The sequence below is a fragment of the Rhamphochromis sp. 'chilingali' genome (assembly GCF_963969265.1).
Source record: "Rhamphochromis sp. 'chilingali' genome assembly, chromosome: 10".
In the NCBI taxonomy this organism is placed as follows: Eukaryota; Metazoa; Chordata; class Actinopteri; order Cichliformes; family Cichlidae; genus Rhamphochromis; species Rhamphochromis sp. 'chilingali'.
In genome coordinates this window covers 19936051-19963607 of record NC_137937.1, presented here as the reverse complement: position 1 = coordinate 19963607, position 27557 = coordinate 19936051, and the positions used below count along the sequence as shown (strand labels likewise).

The 27557-nt window shown below is 40.4% G+C and overlaps 1 protein-coding gene across 1 annotated transcript; it reads right to left on the bottom strand.

The window, feature by feature from the left end:
- Window positions 1-13516: 13516 nt before the first annotated feature.
- LOC308404138 (T-box transcription factor TBX5-like) lies at window positions 13517-26499 on the bottom strand. The gene is made up of 9 exons (XM_080894032.1): window positions 26116-26499; window positions 25243-25389; window positions 24874-24968; window positions 24459-24578; window positions 22768-22915; window positions 21234-21386; window positions 18954-19045; window positions 17773-18026; window positions 13517-16147 (listed from the first exon to the last, which is right to left on the bottom strand). The coding sequence occupies exons 2-9, from the start codon at window positions 25381-25383 to the stop codon at window positions 15561-15563; spliced, it is 1590 nt and encodes a 529-aa protein (XP_080750158.1). The 5' UTR covers window positions 25384-25389; window positions 26116-26499; the 3' UTR covers window positions 13517-15560.
- Between the last annotated feature and the right edge of the window lie 1058 nt (window positions 26500-27557).

The window sequence follows — 27557 nt, the reverse complement described above, 5'->3', positions numbered from 1 at the left end:
ACACACTCAGGTTCTCTGTGGTGCCAGTTTTGAATGTTTATTAGTGTAGACCATGTGTGGTTATTGACAAAGTCAGAAACCCTCTTATTTTACGATTTGAACCAAACATTGAAGTTGCACTTTTACACCATGGATACCGTACAAGCTTTTAAAAGTACTAAGAGAAGCCTGTGTCTGTTCACAGGGGGCCTCTGACTTCCTTTTTTTATGCACCTTTTGCCTTATAATTTGTCCATCTATATGATTAAAAACATCTAAAAATGTATTTATAGCATTGACATCAGTGAAGTGACCCCTAAAATGTAAGTTTAAGACATCTGATTGACAAGTGTGACCACTGGGAAAAGTGTGATTATTTCACTCTGAGCACAAAAATCACACTTAAGATCACACCTTTCACTGTGGACTCTCTGACAGCACTGAGCAGTGCACGCAAGCACGTGGTAACACACTATGCTTCTTACCATACACTCGACTGGCTGACACAGGCACACATGATGACACTTTGCTGCAGCCTGTCAAAAACAAGATCAGGTTTATGAAACTGTCTGGCCTACGCTGGATTGAGCCTAATGAGTCTAATTAGTGCAAGGATTCATTGGAGACTGGCAAGTTTTTTGGAAACTGTTCCAACTGTTTCAATGACTCAAAACAAAATCATTCTTTTTTTTTTCCCTTTTTTTTCCCTGTCCCATTTGGATCTTTTGCCATCAGAATTATTGTCTAAAGGCGAAGAAAGATGCCCAACGGATTTACTTTACCAAATGGACCATCCCAGCCTTGCCGTAATGGTCTATTTGATTCACCTTTTATTGTTTATTTTATTTCATTTTCACTTGGTAAATACGGGACAGACTTGACTGGGGAAAAGAAAGGGGAGAAAGAAAGAGGGGAAAAAACAGCGGGGAAGAGAGACGGGGATAAAGGGCAAAAAACAAAAACCAACAAAATAAGCAGACAAAAAATCAATCACTTGGATCACCTGTTGAGAAAGAAAAAAGAGAAAACAAGCAGAAGAAAAAAAAGAGCAACATAATAAACAACATCATGATGATCTATGGGAATATAACAGTAAATACTAAGTATTAAACATTATTGTGCAGCACGTAAGATCGACAGCGCACAGTGTGCTTTGAGGTAGGAGCCAAAAAGGGTGTAGTTTTTGTGTATGAGCACCCGTGTGTACACATGAGCTTGTATTACAGTTTTTCTCCATTGGTTTGGCTCATTTCTTGAAACAGAAATTACATTCTCAAAATAACATGGACAAACCTCCAAACCTCTTGGCAAATGTTCACAACAGAATGGCATTTCTCATTCATTTTATCAAGTGGCAAATGCCTTAGTACATGTCTCAATTGTCTCAGTGCATCTTTGCAAATGATTAAGTACAAGTAGCCTACAGTTATACAGTTAGCCCACATTTAGCACAATTTCCAAATGAATAGATCTTGTAGATCTAAACTGATTAGTTGATTCTCAGTCTAATGATCATTCCCTCCAAAACATGTCAGCATGATTTCATTGTATAAGTACTCGCATGCACAACTGTCTGTTCAATTGTCAAAATTGGTCAAGAACATAATACCATGAATATCATATATGAATTTCTTTGAATATTTGATAAATTGATGACAGTCATTGACAGTCAGGTGAAACTAGACTAACGAAGGGGGAGCGTCACACACAGGTGTGTTCCATGATTGTGTGCTGCCAAACACAGATATATAGAGCTTGACCAGAGCCAGTCCGATCTTTGAACATGGATAGACAAGGCCAAGCAAACGGACAAGGGGAAGTTCTTCCTCAAGGAAGAGGAGGAAGAAGAAGAAGAAGAGGAGGAGGAGGACTGAGAATGCGTGGTGGAGGAATAGGGGGAAGAGGCCGCAAATAATGCCATCACATTGAGACAGATCTGTGATGCCATCCTTCAGGACAATCATATATTCCAGAATATAAACACAATAAGCATCTCCACAATAGACCGGGTTTTGAAGAAGCATCAGATGACAATGAAACAAATCTACAGGGTACCATTTGAGAGGAACTCTGACAGAGTGAAGGAGCTGCGCTACCAGTATGTAAATGTAAGTCAGTTACTGGTTGTCTCTCATTATAACCTTACCTGTAATCACAGTAAGCAGTAGTTCACTTATTTGGTTTCAATACCTCCTTTACCTGATTTCAGAATCAGTATTTGCTTCATCTGACTTTAAGAATTTCAACAGAAAACTGCAGTTTACTGTATGATACAATTCTCATTATAATCCTTATTTTGTTGTCTCCCAATCAAATCTATCTAATACTGTAGGTTTTACTGTAACATCTCAGTAAGTCATCAGTATTTCCCACTCCCCTTTCTATCAAATACCCCTGCAGTACTTCCTCATAGGCCTATCACTAGTTTAGAACCACTGGAGTAGTGGCCTGTAGTATATTGAACCTGTGGGGGAGAACATGTAATTGTCTAACTGTAGTATATGACTCTTCTGTATGACTGATTTTATATTGTTTACTCTATTTTAGAGAATAATGGCATTGGAAGGACATGGGACCCCTCACATCCTGGTGTTCGTGGATGAAGCTGGCTTCAACCTGGCCAAGGGCCGAAGACGTGGCCATAATATTATTGGCCACCGGGCCACAGTGGATGTCCCAGGTCAGCGAGGGGGCAATATAACTATGTGTGCTGCCATTTCTGAGAATGGTGTGGCCACTCACATCCCCAGTCTTGGCCCATACAACACACACAAGCTCCTCATCTTCTTGGATCGCCTTTATACCGATTTTATCCGTGAAAATGAGAGAGGTCTCATAGGGCCTCACCTACCCATTTATGTAATTGTGTGGGACAATGTCAATTTCCACCATAGCCCACTCATTATGGGCTGGTTTGCAACGCATCCAAGGATGGTCATGGGGTTCCTACCACCTTACTCTCCTTTCCTCAATCTGATAGAGGAGTCTTTCTCTGCTTGGAGTTGGAGAGTGTATGAGCATCATGCTCAGGATCAGCCGTCCCTGCTCCATGCTATGGACGCAGCGTGTGACGACATTACAGGAGATCAATGCAGGGGATGGTTGCGGCATGCACGCCGTTTCTTCCCTCGTTGCATCGCAAGAGAAAGTATCCGCTGTGATGTGGACGAGAATCTGTGGCCAGACGAACAAAAGCGTGTAAATAATCAGGAGGGTGAAGACAGTGGACAAGAGCGGGAGAATGAGTACAGCGACCACTGAATAAGTCCTTGTTTTTTGATTTTGTGTTCATACAATTTACTACTGTAATGTACATTTTCTTTTTACATATGTATGAAACTTTCTTTGCGTGTGAATAAAAAATGGTTATAATTTCCTTGGTAGTGTGAGTGCAATCTGTGATGTCAAACCTTGGAGGCTACTCTTTTCTGTTGTATATTGCACTATAAATGCATGCATAATAATCAAAACTAGAAACAGCCTTAACTGAACCAAGGATTCTATACATAGTATGCACTGTAATCCATTCCTGTTCATATATAGATAGATAGATAGATAGATAGATAGATAGATAGATAGATAGATAGATAGATAGATAGATAGATAGATAGATAGATAGATAGATAGATAGATAGATAGATAGATAGATAGATAGATAGATAGATAGATAGATAGATAGATAGATAGATAGATAGATAGATAGATAGATAGATTTACTGATTGATTTGCAACTTTGCAAGGTTAAGGTTGCCTGATCTAAATACTTAAATGCTGTAATATGATCAATAGTAAAGGCACTAATGGGTGCCCAAGTACTTTCCTGTCTTCATTTTGAGCACATTAACCATCCTTTTTTTGTAGAAACCGTTGCTCGGTAACTGTACTTGTATAGCAATTTCTTTGACATTTTGTTTACTAAGCGAATGGAATTCATGCACACTCACCAGCCACTTCATTAGGTACACCTTGTTAGTACTGGGTTGGACCCACTTTTGTTTTTAGAACCACTTAAATTCTCTGTGATTGAACAGATTGAACAATTTGCTGGAGACATTCATTAAAGATTCTGGTCCATATTGACATGATATCATTACACAGATCCTCCAGATGTGAATCTCCTATTCCACCACAGCTCAAAGGTGCACTATTGGATGAAATTCTGTTGACTGTGGAACTCATGTTCCAAAAAACATGCTTAAATGTTCTTATCATTATGAGATGATGTGTTATCCTGCTCGAAGCAGCCATCAGAAGATGGGTACACTGTGGTCACAAAGGGATGAAGAATGTCAGCAACAATATTCAGGTAGACTGTGGGGTTTAAGCTGATACTAAGGAGCATCTGTGTGTGACAAAAAGATACGCCCTAATCATACACTATTACACCACCAACACCAGCAGCCTGAACAGTTGATACAAGGCTGATGGCTCTATGATATCATGCTGTTTAGACCAAAGTTTGATCCTACAAGAAATTGAGACTCATCAGATCAGGCAACACTTTTATTGTCTAATTTTAATGAGTTTGTGTGAATTGCATCCTCAGTTTCCTGTTCTTCGCTGACAGGACTTGCACCTAGTGTTTTTCTGTTGATGTAGCCCATCTGCTGCAACATTCGACCTGTTCTCCATTCAAAGATGCTCTTCTGCATACTTTGGTTGTTACGACTGGTTATTTAAGTTACTGTCGTCTTCCTATCAGCCCAGAGCAGTCTGACCATTCTATGCTGACCTCTAACATCAACAAAACATTATCAGAGAACTGCCCCTCACTGGAATTTTTTTGTTTTCCAGACCATTCCCCGTAAACCTGTTGTGTGGGGAAAATCCCAGCACATTTCTGAAATACTCAGACCAGTGCGCATAGCACCAACAATCATGCCACGTTCAAAGTCTATTAAATCGCCTTTCTTCCCCATTCTGATGCTCAGTTCGAACTTCAGCAGGTCATCTTGACTATGTTTACAGTTGTAAATGCAGCGAGTTGCTGCCATGTGTTTGGCTGTTTAGATATTTGTGTTGTATAACTAAAGATACACCTTCATTGAGGATTGATCTGGAGAAATAACAATGAATTTTGGCACTGGAAACCATAGCTTCTTTGATAGTCATGACTGAAAGGTCCAAATCAGCTTTTTCATGGTCATTTGATGAGAGATATTTCTCTTTCTTGAACATTCTGACTGAGATCATGTGTATAATATATTCAAAGACTTGTCATCACCTTAAAGCAAGACCCATTCAGGACTGAATAAATGGTCATTTTACAGTGCACGAACATACTGGGGGCATAGTGCCACATGATGAATGAGGGAGGCGGCATTAACACTTAATGGAAATGCTGTGTGTGCTGTTATTTTTGCATAATAATTGCCAGGTGTGGTGAAGATAGGGATGTGGACAGTGACAGCAGCAGAACCAGAGAAACACATCTGGTTCAATCAGTTGAGAAATATGGAGGAGAAAGCAAAGAAATACATGACACAAAGGCAGTGAAGGGGAAAAACAACAACACAGATAGCTGCAGGCTGAGATGCTGCTCTATTCATTTTTAATGAATGGCTGGCTTTCTGCACACACTAACACAAAGTACTTTATTAGTACTAATGGAAAGATCTTATTTTAATAAAAGCATGTTGTGTTAGGTGATGTGTGAAGTGTGAGGCTGTGGAGTTTGAGGTATCACACCCACGTAAACACCAGCAGACCTTTTAACAGCTCAGGAGGATGAGGAGAAGAAAACGAACAGGTCAGAGTCTGTTAGGCATAAAAGACACGAAGAAGTTAGAGAGTAGTGATATCACTGTCCATTTCTATTGCCCTTATAATTTGTACAATTTTCTTTTAATTTGCAGATAAACAGTACAATGCTGTTGTTTCACTACATCAAGTTTTAATCTATTGAAATTCAAAATGTTTTTTAGATTGATGCACCGCTCTGGTTTGGTGTTTATATTGGGGTTATTTTTAAACCAGTAGGTTTAGGGGTCATCTTTAAACAAAGCTTTCCCAACATCAACACTTTTCTCCTCAAAGTTAGGATTCAGTGATGGACTGACTCAGGGTTTTTCCAGCTCAGAATAGGCCTGTAGAAGTTGACTAAGCAGTAAGCATTAAAAAGTCATAAAATAAAGGCAACTATTGTGTGTGTGTGTGTGTGTGTGTGTGTGTGTGTGTGTGTGTGTGTGTGTGTGTGTGTGTGTGTGTGTGTGTGTGTGTGTGTGTTAAATAAATCTCTGTGTTTCACTGTTATTTTGGAGATTTCTGTTCAATTGTGCACAATGCTTATGTAAGTGAGCCCCCCAGTGTGCCACGGCTGAAGCCGAACCGGGCAAAAGACTCAATATGCAGATGACACACAGGGGCACTGGTGAGCGTGATTAACGCAAAACCTTTATTCACAAGAACAAAGAAAATAGCAACTTAGACTGTGAACTGTGAACTACGTAGGATAATCTGTGGCTCTAACAGACAGTAGAAACTTGAATGGCTATAAATAACGTGAAGTAGTAGATTAAGATTAAGGATCAAGGGATGAACTGGTGTCTGGGCGTTCTTCTTTATGATTTGCTGTTAGAGAGCAGAATTAATTGTTTCAACAATTACAGCAAGTCTTCCAGGCCCTAAACTACCAAAGCTGCCCCAGACCATCACACTACCACCACCATGCTTGACTGTTGGTGTGATGTTTATCTGTGAAATGCTACGTTAGTCTTATGCCAGATGTAACGGGGGAAAAGGTTCAAGCTTTTCCACAGAATATTTTCTTGTCTTGGGGAACATCAAGATGTTTTGGGGCAAATATGAGACAAGCTGTTGTGTTCTTTTTGGTCAGCAATGGTTTTCTCCCTGGAACTCTCCCATGGCTGCCATTTTTGCCCGCTCTCTTTTTATTTTAGAATCATGAACTGTGACCTTAACTGAGGCAAGTGAGGCCAGAAGTTATTTAGATGTTGTTCTGGCCTCTTTTGTGACCTCCTGGATGAGTCATGAGTTTTCTCCATTTGTGGATAATGGCTCTCACCGTGATTCACTGGAGTTCTAAAGTATTTCAAATGGCTTTGTAACCATTTCCAGACCAATGGACGTCAATTACTTTGTTTCTCATCTGTTTTTCTAGATCGTGGCATATGGGGCCACATAGGTTTAGATAGCTTCATCATTTCAAAATTGCACTTACTCAGGTTATATTTGTCTCACAGGTGATCATGTGTCTTTCCTCCAGTGGCAAGCAACCTCCCACTCCTAAATCACATGGAACAATTTCGGTGTAAATGCACCTGAAGCAGACTATTTGCTGCAGTGTCATGGACATACACGTTTTAATTCTGCATGCATATGTAAAGTGCTTAACAAATTTATTAGACTGCCACCCAGTGTTAGGGCTTACGCCACAGCTGCCCTGAATTAATAGTACTGGTAATTACCCAAATCAAGGCTAATGGCTAATGGTTAACCCACCAGTATGCACAAGCTCTTGAATTAAAGTAATATTTTTAATTATAAAAAATATATATTGTTTTTATCCACGAATTTTCAAATTTACTGTCTTGCAAAAAACAATTAAGAAAAAAGAAAATCGAATTTTATTTTTTTTTAAAGATGTCCACTTACACTTAATATCACCACAGTCACATGAAGAGCTGAACAGAAAAAAAAATAGTTCACGTGGATGAATGTTATGCTTGATTAATTTCTGACTTCTTAAAGTCCAGTGTGGGTTGAAAAATGTAAATGCAGTTTTTTTTTAACTGCCAAACAAATAATAACATAAGTCTGTTTTAAACAAGTTTTTGAGGAATGTTTAAAATATTTGTGTTTTTCTAGTTTTTATGATCTATATTTTATGGTCTAATGCATTTGTTAAGCACTGTATGTACAAATAAAGATTTGTAACTCTTTAGTGTAAGTCACTACTGCTATGTATGACACAACGTTTAAAAGTAGATTACTGTCATAAAAAAGAAATCTGTTATGTCCGATGTTGAGCTTTAGAATGTGGAAGAAAGATGATTTAAGTGACTGAAAGTGGCGTGTTAACTGGTGCCAAACAGAAAATATTAAGTGAACAGCATTTCTCTCAGTGAAAATGCCTTGTTGATGTCACATGCCAGAGGTCAGAGGAGAGTAGCCAAGCTATTCTGAGCTGATAGGAAGGCAATAGTAACTCAAATAACTACTGGTTACAACCAGCAGGTAAAAGCTCGGGTAATAATTACACTATTCCTGCATTTCTTCACTGGCTTGCAGAGAAATTCCAAATACACTTTTAAAACCTTTTATTAACATATAAGGCTCTACATACACATGAACCAGCTTATATAGCAGATCTTCTGAGACCTTATCACTGCAGCTGGCCTCTCCGATCATCTAAACCAGGCACTCCATAAAGTCCTTTGTTCTGATTTTAAAACCAGAGGTAATCATACTTTTGAGGTTGTTTTGTGCCCAAACTGTGGAATATTCAGTGAGGGAGTTCTCTGCAAGAAAATGCCTTGTTGACAACAAAGGTCATCAGAGAATGCCCAGACTGCTTCGAGTTAAGGCACAACATATCAAACCTTGGAGCAGATGGGCTACAGCAGAGGAAGAGCACAGTAAGTGCCTCTCCTATTAGCCAAGAACAGGAAATTGTGGCTATACAATTCACATGGGTTCACCAAAAATTTGACAATAGAAGACTGGAAAAAGTTGCCTGGTCAGACAAGTTTCTTTTCTGCTGTAACATTCAGACAGTAGGGTCACTCGCTATAGCTGGAGCACAGACATCGTCTACAAACCGTTAATGTAATTAAGCCACGCAGAAAGCTATATTATTTATCAAAAGGCACCATCACCAGAAACATGGTGGAGAGGTCCAGTTGAGTGGATTGAATTAGTGGAGATAAAGCCTAGAAGATAGCTGCTGGCTAGGGCCACCTAATGTTTAATTTATACTGTTTCTGTTTGCACAGGCATTTAACTTTGGAAAGGGGTTTTCAGCCATTGCAGACAGGCTCCCATGCAATCCTCAAAAATCACTACTGCATGATGCTTGAATGGTGGCTGGTTGACAAGTAGACCAGTGTTCACCAAGAATGGGAGAACTACAAAAGACATCAAAGATGAAAAAATAAAAAAATTCAGCATGAAAAGCATCAATGGTGACTGCGATGGAAACTTTCACTGTTTTTAACACTCAGCTTCACTTCAGCTCTTTGTATGTTATGACTTGGCTCTTCACCATGGCTGGCTGAAGGACCAGCGACAGCACAAGAGTGCCCCACAGACCCGTTGTTTTTGGCACTGCCCCACATCTGAATACAGACACTGCAGAGAGACTGCCCATGTGCTACCGCCACTGGACCATAATTCCTCCAGGAGTCGATACCTGTGCAGTAGTCGTATCCTCAGTTGTGAATAACTTTAAGTACTAACAAGATTTAAACAGGTGAGTTATAAATAACTAACTAAATAACTAAAATCCATAGGCTACAAACTTGTAGCCTTGAAGTCTGTGGGCATGGACTTTCTTCCTGGAGTCACCCTAGAAAAGGCCATCCAAGGAAGTGCAGTTTTCCCCAGTTTAGCTCTTGTTTTGCAGATCTTGAGGTTAAAGCTCTTTTAAAAATGTGATGTCAGACATTAAGTTTAATTCTGCGATTGTTCTCGAGTGTCTGACTTAGATTAGTGCAAAACTTAAAAAAAAAAAAAAAAAAAGAATCATCTGTCTCATAACCAGTGAAAAATGTTACTTTTTCTGTGGCCCACACATGCACACACACACACTTAAGTGGACGGGTAACAAACATTTATACATCCATAATTGAAGGTCAACAGTGCGTTACAAATAGATATTGAGAGGGAGTTTGTGTTTATGCTAATGCCTTGTCAGACAGAGAGGCTGGCGACTCTCTGACACCATCTATTAATAATGAGACAAGACTGCAGAAATGCACTGCGTATGAACCAAACAATGCTGCTCCTGCGAGCTGCCAGCAGGCTTGAGTGAGTGCTTTGGAATCGGCCTCAGTGTGCATGCATTCTTCTTCGGAGGAAGTGATGTGTGTGAGTGGATTTATTTGTTTATTGATGTTTGTGTTTTGTGTTTGTCTCACAGCAGTGGTCTTGTCTGGCCTGTTTGCAAACATGTTTGTACACGAGCAGCAACAAGCCTGCAGGAATGAGTGGGTAATAGAAATGCAGCGAAAGGGGGAAGCCTGCCAAGCGATGCTGAGGCAAATGGTACCTGTAGACTAGAGCAAAGTTTAAGAGTGCTCCTGATGATCTCTCAGTACAATGGTATGTGGCTTTTTTTTACTTGTTTTGAAGAGTTGAACCACAACCTCCCTGTAGCTTATGTATTATTTGATCTAATTAATATGATCAAATAAGAAGCAATCAGCCAGAAATTTCTGTCACATGGTGCTAAGTCGTTTCTGATTTTACAAGTTTATTGAACCTGCCAGATTTGGGGGGAGAAAATCGCATTATTTCCACGTTGTTGTTTGAGCTTAATGATTTTAAGCTCTACAATCATTAAAAAATAAATAAAGAGAAGAGGAATCACTGTTTCCGCTCCAGAATCAAACCAAATTGAACAACTGACACAGCGTGAACCTTCGCTGTGAACAAACACAATATTTCCTTATTAAGAACTGGGAAGATGTGAGGCCACAGCTAGTCTGCACTAGTGTGCAAACAGAGTGGCAACATAAAGTGAAGTCCTGCTGAAAGTGATATCATTGTGCTTCCTATCCTGTCTGGATGAAGAGCTTGGAGTGAGGTCAGGGGAGTGTAGGGTGTAATTTCTTGAATAGGTTGGTGTGTGTCTGTCTGTCTGTCACGCTTGTTTGGGTGTCTTTGTGTTCAGGACAGTGTATGTGTACATCTCCATTTGTGTGTGTGTGTGTGTGTGTGTGTGTGTGTGTGTGTGTGTGTGTGTGTGTGTGTGTGTGTGTGTGTGTGTGTGTGTGTGTGTGTGGATAGGTGGGTGGATAGGTGGGTGGATGTGGAGGATTAGCGTGCCTCTCCAGTCCTTTGGCTGTAATGAGACGGGACACTGGCTCCACGACGGCCCGTCGCCCACTGGGAGAGTACCTCTATCCCTTTTCAGTCTGTCATATGTGTTTGGCTACTGGTCTCAAGACTTTGGTTGCATATTAGGATTTAAAACAATGAATTCTGCTCACGTCAGAGAGTCCTTTTATTTAAACAAATTTACCTTCCACCAGTGAGAGTGACGGAGAATTAGAGACGTTGGCCTCAGCTGTTGGACCTGACCCTACATACCATGCTGCGTCTGTATGTTTTTTTCAGAGGAATCAGCTATTCTTCAAAAGTGGCGCTGAAGTGGTCTAAAAGTGAGAGTCCGGCACTGAAGGGGAAAGCTCCATCAGGCTCCATCAGGGTGATGGTTCTGAAGTCTATAGATAAACAGCCATCGCTGACCAGGTTAGTCTGAGCCCTCTGACCCTGAACGGGCCTGTCTGCTGTTAGTTTGACCCATAACCTCTCCCTTTGTCTTTCAGACTCAACATGCAGGACAACCTCAAGCACACTCACTTACCCGCGCGCACACACACACACACACACTCCGACTTGGCCTCTTATCCTTGACAGCCCTTATGCTCATATTAAGATCTACTTCAGTGATTTCAGGGCTGTTTCAGCCATAAACTCTCATTTAGGGGGAAATTAGCTTGGCTTTGAGTCTTGTTACTATACCGTCCTTAACAGCATTACGCCATTCTTGTGGCTTTTAAATAACAACAAGGATGGATAGGACCATTCAAATAAACCTCCGCCATCCTACTTTGTTACACTACATGTAATGGCCAGGCATTCATTGTTTTACATTATTGTATTGCCATTGTGCTGTCCTCTTAGTGCCACACAGAGCTTACTGACTCTAATTAGTGACACTAACATATGTGGAAAAAATGGTTTAATGCGTCTGTCAACCTATTTTACAGTGATGTCTTTTCAATTTGTGAATACCAGAGGAAGCTGAACAGGGTTTGCTAATGATGTTGGAGTTTCTTGAAAGCCACTTAGGAAAAATCCTACAGGCTTAGATACGCCCAAACTTTCAAAACGTGGGAAATGGGCTGATCTGAGCTTGGGATTCCAGAGTAGCAGTTGTTTTGACTAGTGCCACGCTAGTCAGGACGGACTATGCCTTGTCGCCCTTTACTGCCACAGAGACGGAGCACCGTCAGGCTCACAGAGACGAGCCATAATCAGCTTTACCAATTATGCTCCATCTCAGACCACTTATTCCACACAAAATGACATCACGAATGCTGGACATCACGCAAATGCCTCTCGGAGCTCCGCGAGCGACTCCAGTGCACATTTATATTTTCAAACAAATAGTGCAGACTGTAATGAAAAAAGCTTCAAATAAGTCTTTGATGTCTTTTAAAAAAGCATTGCAACAGAAATCGCTGTGCACAGCTGGGCAGCAGCTTTAACATGCGACCCAGCAGTCAGTAACTCTCATGGTTTAGTTGCTATACAAAAATGTAGCCAAATAGGTGACATTTGAAAATGTCAGTCTTTTAACATGTGGTATCTTGATGTGTCTGTGTGTGTGTTGTTTACACTCTATGGCTGTTAGAAAAGACTGTTGGATGAGCAGATTTGGATAAGCAGAAGAAAATTAGTACATGTAGAGGAGAGGGTTATAGCTCTGAGTGCCTGCGTGCGTGTGTGTGTGTGTGTGTGTGTGTGTGTGTGTGTGTGTGTGTGTGTGTGTGTGTGTGTGTGTGTGTGTGTGCGTGCGTGCTGGAGGGGGGTGATGGGGAGATAATGATAAGCACCACTTAGGCTCTTTGATCACAAAGGTTCAGCAATCTACTGTCTAACCAGCTGGTCTGAGAAAGTCCTCCACTGATTAATTAAGGTCCTTTACACACACCACACACACAACCTGCGCTTGCTGTGTTTAATATTACCTCAACACTTAACCCAGCACTTTACTCTTAACTTCCCAGCCATAAAGAGACATCACAGAGCCCCCTCACACTATAAGCAGGCATGAAACTCTCTGATTCTCCTTGTAGCATTGGAGGCCCCAGAGATCCTTTGTCTCTGGAGACGAAAGGGTTAACGAGGAACAGACCCTCTAAAGAGCTGCCTGCTTAGCCTTTGACCTCATGGTGTATGAGAGACAGAGGAAGGAACAAAAGGAACAAAAGGGAAAGGAAAGTTTGAAAACTTCTAACAAACATAAAGTACAATTAAAATACAATGGTTAAAGGCTATTTAAACACTTTTGCAATAAAAGAAAAAAATCAGTTCTGAATTGTCAGGTGTAGCAATATACAAGGTTTTTCTTGTGGAGACACAGGAACATGAGACGGCAGGATGGCAAACGGCAATTTGGAAAGGAGTCTAAGAGAAGTGTGGGGACCACCAACACACCCCCACCTTCCTTTGTCCTCGATCCCAACAGACCCCTCCCTTTTCTGGGCAGCAGGTTGTCAGTGAGGCGGTCCAGCTGGTGGAGACTAGAGATGCCAAACAACCTGTCAGAGATAAGAAGAGGTGGACAAGGTATGTGCAGCTCCCAGACTGCTCTGGAGGTTTGGCTGCTGAGAAGAAGAGTAACAGACACTGGGGTCCATTATGCTTGATAAGACAGCATAGTAAACACTCTTACACTTTAAACAACTCTCTCCAACACTGTTGAATGAGCTTACACTTGTTATCAGATCTTTCAAATTCATACATGCCTCAAAATAGATAAACTGCCCTCCACTTAAAAGAGTTTCCACTCCAGAGGTGCCGAACATACTTTAAATAACCCGCCGGGAATGTTAATCGTTTGTCCTTGCTGTGTTTGCTGCCTAGTCACAAAGAAGAATGCTACAACCAAAGGACTTTCTCTCTAAAATTTATTCAATTTCTGTTTATAAATCCCTGTTTTTGTAATTTCATAGAAGAGAAAAGTTTGTTTATCACAAATATTTATCACCACTTGAAGATGGAGGGCAAAACTGGAAACAAACCCTCAAAGAGAAACAATGATCTCCGAACAATACCATCTTATTTCACAAACAACAAATTATTCTTTACAAATCTAGAGTAATAAATACTATTGGCAGGAACAGGGCTAAAAAAAACAAACTAAAAAGAACAATCAATTCTTATTTCAACGTCACGCACACACCTTCTCACACACACACAAATCGAATAGATATCAAGGAATGATGAGGATCTTCTCTCTGGATGAATAATTTGTAATGTTAGAGCACCATATCACAAGTTACTGCATGTTAAAACACCTGGGCAGAGATATAAAAAAACAGACTGTTAACACATAAACCAGAGGCCTGTATCTATTCTTCACAAAAAGAGCCACACTTCTTGTTTGTTTCTTTTGTTTGCTTGTTTTTCACATTTAGCTACAAGGATGAAAGTGTCCCAAGGACTGCAGGGAAATGTGCGTACCTAACCAAATCTAGCAAGCAATGAAGTAAGGCTGTATGTATCACAGGAACTAATTCAGATTTAAAATGAAAAGACAACAGGAGTTGGTGTATCAACATTTACAGCTCTGTGTTTCTTTGTGATTGCTGAGCAATCCCCACGTGTCAAGGATCACCACTGGACTCATGAATAATTCACAAACAAACAAAAATGGGCCCAACGCACGCACGCATAACACGCGCTGCACTCCTGATCTGACTGGTCAGCTAAGGATAAAAGAAAGCCACGCGCTCATTGGCGTGTTCCGAGTGAGCAGAGCAAGCTGATTGGTCAGGCTAGGGTGACTGAGAGGACAGCGGTGACAGCTGTGTGACGCTGAGTTGTGCATTTACCCAGAATGCAGTGGAAACAGTGTTTACAGGTCTTTGGGCCTGTAGCGCGGTCTAAACAAACTGTTTATCTCGATGGTGCAGTGCCTGCAGCTACCACTGCCTGTCTCGTTGGAAATGAACTCATAGCATTCTTGAGCTGAGCTGACATAGGCTTTACATATACACAGGCTCACGCGTGCACACACTCACTCGGACAACTCATGCCTTTTCTCCTTCACCGAGACTGAGCATAGAGTTGCGCTTTGAACACTAAAGAGGAAAAATATCTCCCTTAGGCTCTGCTGTGAGAACTCAGATTATTTTGGTCAGTAAATGTCACTGCCTGTCTGACAGTGGGTCACAATTTAAATCCTTCACAATACCAAAAAAAAAGTGGGAGTCACTGAGAGGAGAACAAGCCTAGTGCTCACAGCACAAACATTTGAATCACACCAGTCTTTGAGTTACACAAAGACAACAAAACACAAACTTTGATTTTCACTTTGCAGTTAGAAGGAGCTTTTCTTTTGTGAACATCTGGAGCATCATTGTTGTCCAGGTCCTGTCCTCAACAATCTACTACTCCTTCCAGCAGAGGGGAGAAACATGACTAACAGATGAGACCGCTTCACACAGCACAAGATCACACTTTTCACAATTATATTACAAAATTAATATCATATTTAGTCCATATGTAGTGCAGCTTCTTTCAGAAGAGCGAAAAGAAGACTCTTTAAATTTGGCACTAGGAATCTCTGTCCACTCATCAGTCTTTAGATATATCCTCTGGTTTAGTTAGGAGGCTGCACTCCATTCTGGCACCCCACACCGGATGTGTGTGTGCGTCTCTAGTGTGTGGTAGAGAGGAGGAGACAGATTGGGCGTGTATCGGGGATATTCTCTGAGAGGAGAGCCGAGCTGCCTGCTGTGAATGTTTTGGGAGCTCTGAGATGGAGGTGCGGAGTTCTGTCTCTGGTAGGGATCGTTGGTGATGTGTTCTCCGAGTGGCGGAGAGGTCTGGTGGGCTATAGCGCTGAGTCGAGAGCCCTGAGGACTGGAGCTGTAGGGTGGATGAGGGGTGTAAGGCGGGTAGGGCTCCATTGGGGTCATGGCGGTCGGGATGGGGCAGGGGTATGACCAGGATGCACAGCTGAGTTCATCCATTCTGGACTCCGATCCAGCAAACATGCAGGCCTGACGCTGTCCCATGTCAGAGCTGTAAGGAGAGTCAGTGAGCCCCAGGGCTGGGTTGTTGGATAGACCGGGTGGAGGAGGGGGATAGGAGGAGGGGTGATAGTACGATTCCCCTTCACTTGGTGAACTACCAATGAAGGGTTTCTTGTATGAAAGCTGGTGGTTTTCTGAGGAGCAGTTTTCTTCCACTACAGAAAGACAGAGAAAAAAAATGCTGGTTTTCCATTTGAAGTTGAAGATAAATGAGAGCTGCGAGAGTTCCAGCTTTCAATTTATAACTTCCCATTTACTGCAGTTTAAGTAGCTGAGACACAAAAAAATGTACACATGAAGTTTCAAATTTCAAAGTAGGCCTGTCTATAACTCTTTTCAATACTTTCAAATTTTGGCAATGCTGTTTGTAGAAAAAAAACAACCCTTGAAATAAACATCAAAGCACCAGAACTGCACCCAGATCAATGGGGGATCTATGTAAAATGTTAAAGATAACAGAATGCCATCATTTGTGAATCGTTTAATCATTATATTTAATTACAAATAACACAATGCCAACATGTCAAATGCTGAAACTAAGAAATTTTATTTCATTCATTTTTTAATGCATGTTTTTGGATTTGATCCCATTTTAAGGCTGTAAGACTTGAAGTTTTTAGAAGTAAATATGAAGAGGGGTTCCCCGTTATGAATAAGACTTTAATTACAAAATAAGACTTCTGTTTCTTAATTTAAGAAAAACTGCAAACAATTTAGCTAATTCATCATACACTGTACAAATAAAGGTAATAAAAGGTTCAGAGAAATCTCTGTAAATAAAAAACAAAGCCAAAGACCAATACTGAGCTTTGGTGCCCTAAAATAGACAACATTCTGCTGTAGAAAGGACTCTGTGGGCTCAGGAAGCCATCACCAGTGAACACATTTCACCACTAATGTCGCAATTTTAAACTTTCCCATGAAAAAAAGAAGAACACTTACAGTTCATAGACATTTATACGCAGGCCCTCCATGATGTGACATGTGTAACATCTGTAAAGACTCCATTAATGCCGAACAATAAATACAAGTTATTGAGCAACATATGCTGCCATTCAGGGAAGTACTGGCTTATTTCAGCAGTACAATAGCAAACAATGTCAAATGTTGCCAAGTGCCAGTCAGCTGGTAAACTGGCCTGCGTCCAGACCAGACCTATCACCTACTCCAAGACTTTGGTGCATTATGGAATAGAAAATACAACAATGCAGGGCAGTATAACATAATAAACATGTCTTTTCTGAAACAAGTGGTTGCCATCACTTGCCAATGAGCACATGTTTTTTCAAAATCCCTCGAGGTTTTGCAGTTTCAACATTTTTCAATTAAATATATTATATAATAATAATAATAATAATAATATAATAACAACAACAACAACAACAACAACAATAATAATAATAATAATAATAATAATAATAATATAACAGTCCTTGTCAAGCAGAGTGTAGAATAATAGTTAAATATAAACTTCACTACATCACCCACTGGTAGATGAACGTCTTTGTTGTTGGTTAGTTAAATGTACTAATTTACTAACTAATTACTAATTAGTTAGTAATTATCTATCTATTTATCTATATAAATATGTATATATATACATAGATATATTCTCATGAATTCTTTTGAAAACAAGCTGGAAACTGGAAGGATGATGGTGCATCCTTGAATGCTCATTCAAAAAGACAAAACTTTATATTAAATAAAACTCTGTATTCCCTTTGTCTTTATCGTTATATGATTTACTTAAACCTGGTGTGAACACACGATTTCCTCTTACCTTTTCTCTTGGTGCAGTGGTACACCTGCTGCTGTTGGCCAGACTGCAGGTGTGGATGAGGCAGGGTGTAGTGCGTGGGTGGAGCACTCAGTAGCTCCTGAGGGCTGCTACCATTCAAGCCGTTCTCACAGCTATAAGGAGACCCAACAGCCTCGGGGGAGCCCCGCAAACCGCGACCCTCCCCACTGAAGGGACTCCCAGAAGAACAGGCTCTCTGACGGACAGTACTACGAGGGACCACTGGGTAATCCTTGCTGTAACAGAGAGGAAAACAAGATTACAGCATGGGGTAACAGTTTATCTCAGATGTTGTAACAAGCACAGGAAAGCAGCACAAGCCTTCTGTTCTAGAATGTGCAAATCTGTGCATGTATTATTATATTCTTATTATTAAATTCTGCTTGGTTGAATTCTTGAATTCTTGTTTTTTTCCCCCTTTTCCTTCAAGTCTATTTAGATATTCTCCATCCTTTCAGCTCTGATTTCTTTCTGTGCACACTGCCCTCTTGGTGAACTCAGTGATGTGCAGGAGACAGCGGGCCACATCGCCCTGACTCCCACTGAGACAGTAACACACACACACACACAGTGCTGTTGTGAGATAATTCAACGTTCTAAAAATAAACATTCATCCCTGTCACTTCACATAGAATCTCCTCTCCTCTCCAATAAAGCAGTGGTTCTGCATTTAATGCTGCTCTCCCACCCTCTGTCTCCCCCCTTGTCTTTCCTCAACCTCCCTTCAGTGACAGCCAATCCCATTGGCTTGCAAAAACCTCTAAACTGCCTGCCACAACACCACTCAAATGGAGATTAGTTCAGCACGCAACCCGACACAATATAGGCCTGTCAGCTGATCAGTGGTGACAGCCTAAATAGACCAGCAGCAACATGATATCATGGACTTATCAATGCAGCAAAGGAAATGATGCTGGGTGTGCATTTGTGTTTGTGCTGCATGTTCAGGGCGGGTTTTCAGGCTAAGATCAACCTTCAGGTGACAATGGCTGACATCTCTTTATACCACTTGGCTCCACTCACAGACACACTTGTGTCTTAGACCATATGTACCCCATCATAACAACCTCCCCCTCCCAGCTGACGGAGGTCGAGAAAGAAGAATAGCAATTGTGTCTTATAAAAGCTCACAAGCACACACACATCAACGAAGCTGTACTCACCCTTGTAACTTTGCCATGCGATGCAGCTCATTGTCGTCGCTGCCTCTGAATCCCTTAGCAAAAGGATTATTCTCTATCTTCAGCTGTGTAATCTGAGGACAAAGCAGAGCAATATTTTACTTGCACAGGTCTGCAGGCCCAAAGGCATGCTCTGTTTTTTATTTTTTATTTTCCCATTGACTAAATCAATGGTTTACTATTATTCGGAGGACCTGCAAGTATTAAAAGGAGGACTGCTGGAGCTCTGCATGGCCAACATTCCTCAGCTGCTTACGTTTCTAACGGAGCGAACAGTGTTCTCGCCAGCTGACACAGAATAAACTGTTTACCCAAACAGTCGCCAGGTTTAAGGATTTCAGGCCAAAGCTTTTAGAGGTCCAAAGCTTCGAGCTTTGATGTTAAAGCTTCAAACTTCTCCCAGTGATGTCATGGAGGTAAATCTTTGCGGTTTTTGAGGGATTTCATTTGGTCAAAGTCCAAGACCATCACACAAGAGGCGAGCCGGCTGAAGATCTGACACGAGCTCAGGTCCAAACAAACTTTGAAGTGCTGAAAATACTGATAACCCACTCCAAACTGCTGGCTAAAGAGCTCTGATTTCTATTTAGCACCACATTAGTGTCTTACATATTACTTATTTATACTGCTTGTGTTAACTATAGCTACCATGTAACTATAAAGCTTTTTAGTAATAATATGTTTCACCAAAAGAATTGAAAAAATTAATACAATCTCTAATAACAATAATAATAATAATAATAATAATAATAATAAGGAAGAAGAAGAAGAAGAAGAAGAAGAAGAGCTGTAATAATTCTTCTGGACATTTTTATCACTGTAATATATCATATTATTATTATTATTGTAGCACTGTAAGTGTAAAAGTGTAAGTGTAAAAGTCATACAAATACAGTCTTACTCTTACTATATATATATATATTTGAGAAATATATTTATTTATATATGAACTTATACATAGACTTTGTGATAAAATGTATTGTAAGCAAGAAGTATATTGTACTTATAATTACATACTTGTATTAAATATAATAATTTAACAATTATTACCATTTTATTATTATGAAGTACATGTATTACCTATAGTATTTTATGCAAACTTGACACTATAATGATAATAATTATAGCTAAAGTTGAAATACATTGCAGTATATCTATGTACAGAAAACAATGCAATGCAAATTGGTTATAAGCTCAAAATGCCTTCTGATGGATTAAATCAGTATTATTGGGGGTTTTTTAACCTCAACTTTAATTCTATAATAAATAAAATGAAGAATGCCACATTAAAGCTACAAAGATTTTTGCTTCTATTTTGTCTACCAAAACATTTTGCTTACAATTTATAATTTCTAAAAGAAAATCAAAAGACAAACTATAGAAATATAAATTGTGATAGAAAACTTTCTTAGTTGTAACTATTTAAGTTACAGTTATTTGTTATGAAAATTAGACGTGATGAAAATGAAGCCATCGCATGTGAACGTATTCAGCAACGAGGCTCAAAGCTACAGCAATCTGTGTTTCTAATAGATGCCGAGGAAACTAGCTCAGCTCAGATTAAAGGAAAGAAACAGGTCATTAGAGGCTGACACTCACACGAGCTCGAGCACATATACAAACGCACACACACACACACACAGAAAGGGAGAAACTTAATGTTTACATGTTTACAAATACTAAGCTATGACGCATAAACAAAGAGCATGCTAATTGGCTTTTTGGATACAAAATAAAGACAGTAATACAAACAGTGTGTGTGTGTGTGTGTGTGTGTGTGTGTGTGTGTGTGTGTGTGTGTGTGTGTGTGTGTGTGTGTGTGTGTGTGTGTGTGTGTGTGTGCACGCGTGCCTGTGTGTGTGAGAGCCGTTGTATGTGTGAGAAAGAAATTTGACTATAACTACTGACCAAAAGGCCAAACAATATGCATGCATCTGTCATTGATGTGACAGTAGAGCAGCTCTTACGTGCAAATATTAGACTATGAAATCCATTTCCATTATTGTTTGAATAACTGTAACATACTGTAGCTCAGCCAGTGAAATCACTCTACACTTTATATTCACATCAACAATTGTTAAACTGTATAAGCATCATTAAAGGGTCCTTATACCATTATAAGGACTTCTAATGCATCTGTGTTACTTAGAGTACCCCTACTGTATTCATATACATTGTGAAACTTCCAGTACTTGCTACAGCATTTGCAGTTGGCTCCCTATGTTTAACAGTGCTTCGTAGTGTGCTCTGCATTAGGCTTACCTTGTGGTTCTGATAGGATGTCACAGCGATGAAGGCAGTCTCGGGGAAGATGTGAGTGCAGAAAGCTGTGTTTTTGGAACCAAAGCCATTGTTCTCATCTGCCTTGACAATATGGAGACGAGGCTGGTATTTGTGCATAGAGTTGAGTATTATCTACATGGGGGAGATATTATGTAGGTGAGACTGACAGGCCTGTCATGATTCCAAAAAATCACTAGCAGATGCTTGGATCTAGACTTTAGAATCCAGGTGGCGATTAATCCCATGTAAAGGTACTTTGATTTCCAGAATCCTTGGCTGACATAAATGTTTAAAACAGAGATTACCTGTGAGTAGGATCAAAGTGAATGTCAGCAGTAAAAACAATAAAGGATCTTTGTTTATACAGTTACAACCCGAGACTAATTTTCTCACAGTAATGTGAACCCTGCAAGTGTTTTGGGGTTTTTTTCATCTGCATTGGTTAGAAAAATCTCAAAAATTATTCATGAAGGTCATGTTGTCCTATAAAGTAAAGAAAAAAGGAAATAAATATACATAAAAGAAACTCCATTTTAAATCAACCTATTCATCTTTGTTTATTAATCTTGTATGACATTTAAAGCCTTTTGAATAAATTGTACGCACCCGAGCAACCATCTGGTATAATGCAGAATTTAAAAAATGTGTTCAGCACTCACTGATCATCAACAAACTATTTCCGCATATGTCTAATTAGACTTTCTGATTCATTCCCGTTTGATATTGTTAAAGACTTTAAGCTTTAGTTTGGACATACTGCTAACTTTAAACTATTAAAAACTAAACTATTGCGCACGGTCTAAACTATTTCCCACGACACTGACAACTCCACAAGTGGATCTAGGCCGGATGGCGGCCCTCTCTGCGCGCGTTTGGGCGAGACCACGTTTGTTTACGCAGGGGGCTCTCGGTTTAACTGCAAAGTTGCAGATTATCTCTAAATTAACAAGTATAAAAATATTACAGTTGTGTCCTTTCTTTCATCTTTTTCCATTTTTTCTGCGTGCGCATGCACTGGCACCAAGAGGCGCGCGCAGAACGATAGCCTATCATCTGCTCTCACGCGCCTGTAACCGTATGTGTCTCATCTCAAGTGTGCAGTGTGAGCTGTGCGGCTCTCGCGGTGATTTGTGTTGTGTTGTGATGTCGCGTGAGTTATACCCCGAGGAGTGAGCTTCACGGGCTCCTCGGGTTTTGCCTGCCTGCTGACCGAGACCGTGTTGGCTGACCGGACCTGTGCTGTACTTTGTATAGTCATTTTTCTTACACTGAAAACACCTCTCAGGTCTAATTATTTAAAATGCGTATAAAAGCTATTTAGTTTGGCCCGCAGGCCACCTTCATTAGGACAGCTGATGGTTTGTATGCTTATTATGAGTAAAAATAATGGAACTAAATTCAAAGGGCAAACTTTTTTTATTGTATCAAACAGAGCGTGTGTTCTTGTTCTGTCTGTGACAGACATAGAAACAAAGCAAACAAGCAAAAAATACTGTTAAGCAGACAGACTCACGTGTCCAAAGGGGTCCAGGTGGTTGTTGGTGAGTTTGAGTTTCTGGAAAGAGACAAGCTGGCGGCTCCAGTGCGCCCCTGTGGCGGGAGAGTCCGGATGGACGTAGAGCCTACCGGGCATCGCGGGCTCTGCCTTCCCCGTCATCGACCTTTATGACCAAAGAAACGCGGTGGATCGGAAAATGCTCTGACACTGACACACACACACACACACGATCACAGTGGTTTTCGTGGTGTAGCAGGCCAGCGCTGCCGCCGGCTGCAGAAGGCCTGGTTGGTTCTTTAATTAGACAAACTATGTTTTGCTGGAGCTTACGCAGACACCCACATCTGGACCTTAACTCGGTTAACCCAAATGAACCGTTTCCTCCTAAACTGCCCTAGCGCGTATCCCGTTTTTGTCTATTTCCAGGCAAAAGTCTGAAATCGTTAACATAACCTGTATTTTTTAATAATTAAGAAAAATAACAATAAAGGTCTACCATCTTTATTATTCATTATTTTCCTAATTTCCTTATAGTCACCGAGAAACAGACAGAGAAAACATCTGCACATTTTATAATGTGTTACACTTGTACAGGTGAGTTTTTCCCCCACATACTTTGGATACTTTGCACAGCATAAACGAGTCGATATGTATTTTCCCAAACAACTATTGCGCATGTGCGTGGAAACTAGCAATAGTGCCATGGACATTCAGCTCCTAAAGTATTAAGAATTGATTCCGCGGTGTCAGAAGTGATTTAGGCTTCTGTTTAGCCTGGGAGTCTGTGATGTGTGAACTTTTCATCATTTGTGGAAAGTATTGTCCATTCTCCTACACCGGAAGGCAAAAATATTACTACAAACTCCCAGGACAAGGTGAAACAAAGCCCTACGGACCAGCACCGACTTACAGGCTACCGTGTAAACACCGAGCTCTTCCAGTAACTTTACTCTCTGAGCTGGGAATTTGTGTCAGGTAAGGCACAGACCCCTTGTGTCTTTGTAATAACCAAATGATGCTTTGAAGGGGCAGATATCTCGCTGCAGAGTCAGTTGTTCGTCGGATTTCCCTTCAGCAGCACACACACACACACACACACACACACACACACACACACACACACACACACACACACACACACACACACACACACACACACACAAACAGCTGAATTGGATATTTTAAACCGGTCTGCGCCGTCTGTCCGCCCCGTGAACCCGTCATATTCTGATTTAACCGGCGGGCAGAAACGGGGGGAAACACGGGGAACTAGGCCATCCCAGTCTGCAAGAAGGACCCGACCTTTACAGAGTGCACAAGCGTGGGTGGAGTGGAGGGTATAAACCCACAACAACAAGGTTTACCCAGAGTTAAGTTCAGAGGTTTCTTGATATAAGGTTCATAAGCAAAGAGGGGGAAGGAGATGGCGGAATCTGAGATCTGGAAATGGAAATTTTGATTTATTTATTTATTTATTTTCGGAAAGCTATTATTATATTTATTCATTTATTTTAAATAGCTGCATATTTGTTATCATCCTCTTTCTGTTTTACCATACACTTAAAACATTTATATATTCAGATATGTTTTTGGTGGGGAAGCTGACCTATACCCCGAACACACTGCCATACTACTTTCACTACCCGAACATGACTTTGAATGTCCTGTAAGTGTGTATACCGTGTTTTAGACATGTTCCTACGAACCATTTGTTGTCTGCGAATTTGTAGCGATGGTCATCTCCGGGAATGATGTCCATCAGGAGAATGTACTTGGTTTTCGGGTTGAGTCCTGTGACCTTCACTTTATAACTGGGGAACATCCTCCTTCAGGGAGCACATCCAGAAAAAACAAATAAAAACAGCGACATATATGATTAAATATTGATTTATTTTTTTAAATGAATAAAATAAAAAATAAAATGATTCCTTTAGGGATTTGGTTTCCTTTAGAAAATTTCCCTGCTGAGGCCCGGTGGCACCCGCGTACTGTATTTTTTCCCTTTAGGTTTATGTTTTGATCAAAAGTGTGACATTAAAAATAATTTGCATTGTTTTCAAGCGGTACAACACGAACCACCAATAAAAATTACTTTGTGTTAAAGTCATTCGACAGTTTTACCTTCCAGCCTTGGTGATGATCATTTCCGTTCCTACTTCATCAAACTTGGTCCAAAGTTCCCTATCATGAAGGAAAACTTTGATTCCCTCCATCCCCTGTACAAAAATATAATGAGTGCACGAGTTAAAGTTTAAACTCTAGTTATATTTAAATAGTTATTTAGTAATTAATAGGCATTATAAGCCAAATCCGTGGCAAATTAAACCAACAGCAATGACAAAGTTTTGTTTACTTTTTTCTTTTATTTCTATGAAAAAAATATGACTGGACGAGCAGCTATTATTTGTTTGGTAAAAAAAAACAACAACACTGAATTAATTTTTTTAAGTAAATTTAAATTAAAACCCAGAGTAAGCTACAGGTTGGTACCTGCTGACTGGACGCGCTCTGCGGTGAAGCTGGTGAGTTCAGGGTGAAGCTGGGATTTTCCTGTTTGGTCTCTTTTGGGGAATCCATACAGTCCGAGTCAGGGGGCTCTGCAAGGCCGTACTGGTCCCCTCCGTTTGCCATGTCCCACTGATGCACACACACACACACACACACACACACACACACACACACACACACACACACACACACACACACACACACACACACACACACACACACACCAGACATTTACCCATTTTACTGGTTTATTTGATCAAATTCTATGCGCTGTTTGACACTCTGGATGCCAATTGGGTAACCTCAAAGTCAGCACCTATACGAATAATATTTCTAAATAATAATAAATTATATATGGGGGCAAAACGGTCTTTTGTTAGAGGGAGCGCAAAGAGGCCACAATTTGAGTTTGTGGTGAAAACCCCCCACAAAGAACTCCTGGCTTTGTTGCCCTAAAAAGACCAATCACTCATAATAGATTACAATAGCTCACATAGAGTTACAATAGACTAACTCATCCAATCATCTAATTACAGATTTACACTTGAAATGAGATTAAATGTGCAGCTTGATCTTGAGCATTGTTTTCGAAGAAGGCTCAGATTCACTACCAGTTTTATGAGATCTAAACATCACAGCTACCAAACTGGACTGCACTTACAGATGCCGTAATAAAAGCACTAAGTTCATGGTTTACAGTACATGATATCTGAAGCTTTACATTCCAGTGTTAACAGTGCACAGAACTGTACAGCTACCACAATCACAGCCTGCAGTTTTGAAAGTGCACATCAAATATAACCACAGTGTATGTCTGGCATGTTTATTTTGTGTGCTCTCTCTGAGGGCCTTTACCTCAAATGCACTGCCCTGCTCCCCCTGCAGAAAACACTCTCATCCTCTTCCTGCGCTCTCTGCAGGCTGTAGAGCGAGTATACGTATATATTTTTTTAATTAAAAAAATATATATAAATTTTTAAATATTTCCAAGGTGGTTCTTAAAAAATCCACGTCTCCTCTGCAGCTTTGTCATATTGTAGTTTTTTGTTTTGGTCTATTTTTTTTCTTCTTCGTTTCGCTGTCCGTCTCCCTGTGCGCACACGGAGAGGCGCGTCCGCCTCGCTGCTTCCCGTCCACAGCTGTGGTGAAGTCTGAGATCTGCTCACAGCGCCTGTAATTCCTTCCTCATTTGTCTCGCTCACTCCCCATTGTCCTCGCGGACCCAGCGGTAGCCTTGATCTGAACCCAGCTCATCAGATCCTTCACAACAAATGGAGTCAAGTCCGCCTCACGTACTCTGCCCTCCCCCTTTTGCCATCCCCGCGTTCTCATAGGTCTGCATGGTGCATCGGTATCTGCAGCCCAAATCATGGCTGTGACACTGGCCAATCACGCGCGCAGAAACACACACACAGAGACCCAGACGCACGCACGCACCCCTCGATGGGGAATTATTTATTTATATACATTTACATGAAAATATATATTTATACATATTTTTTCTCACAGCGTCTATTTTCCCCACCGCATCAATCATGTATTTTACAGCCTTCTCACTTGGTGTTATGTCACACAGACTTCAAGTTGACAAAATGATCGCTGATTCATTTCCTACCTGAAAAAAAAAATCTGTATTATTCATGAAAATGTCCTGCTTGATCAGAAAAAATTGTTACTTCCTGTTTCAGGACAGAGGGGAGATATTTTACGCTCGAATTAAATAAACATTAGACTCGTGATGGGTGAGTGGAAGGAGACTAGAGTAAAGCTAGAGTAAAATGAAAATAAGAGAGACGTGGTCTGATTTTTAGACAAATTTTCATTCGTGTGTGAGCATTCCCCTCACGCAAAAAGAAGACATATTAGCTGATAACTGCTGGCAGATTTATTTATGTACTAATAAGTTATTGATTCGTGTCTCTGCCGTATTGGTGATTAAAGTACAATTATATATATATATATATATATATATATATATATATATATATATATATATATATATATATATATATATATATATATATATATATATATATATATATATATATATATCTACATATATGTTAGGTTACTACATACCAAGAAAATGTGACGTGGATTTGGGTTGTTTCAAGATAAACCCCCAAATATAATCTCACACGAGGCTAGATACAGAGATCTTTTTTATAGGAGATTATTCGGGCACGGAGGGGCCTATAGTAGCAACAGCATCGAGTTGACGCGAGCGCGCATCACTTTGACTGGATTACTGTAGATCTTGATAACCTGAGGCATCCAGAGTTGAAAGTTGAAGAGGT

Bases quoted from the DNA above. Each gene is read 5' to 3' on its own strand.
- LOC308404138 (XM_080894032.1), bottom strand. From the start codon at position 25,383: ATGGCAAACGGAGGGGACCAGTACGGCCTTGCAGAGCCCCCTGACTCG. The intron at 24,969-25,242 runs GTACCAACCTGT...ATTTTTGTACAG, and splicing joins AGAGCGCGTCCAGTCAGCAG to GGGATGGAGGGAATCAAAGT. The intron at 18,027-18,953 runs GTGAGTACAGCT...TCTCTGTTACAG, and splicing joins CGCATGGCAAAGTTACAAGG to CAAGGATTACCCAGTGGTCC.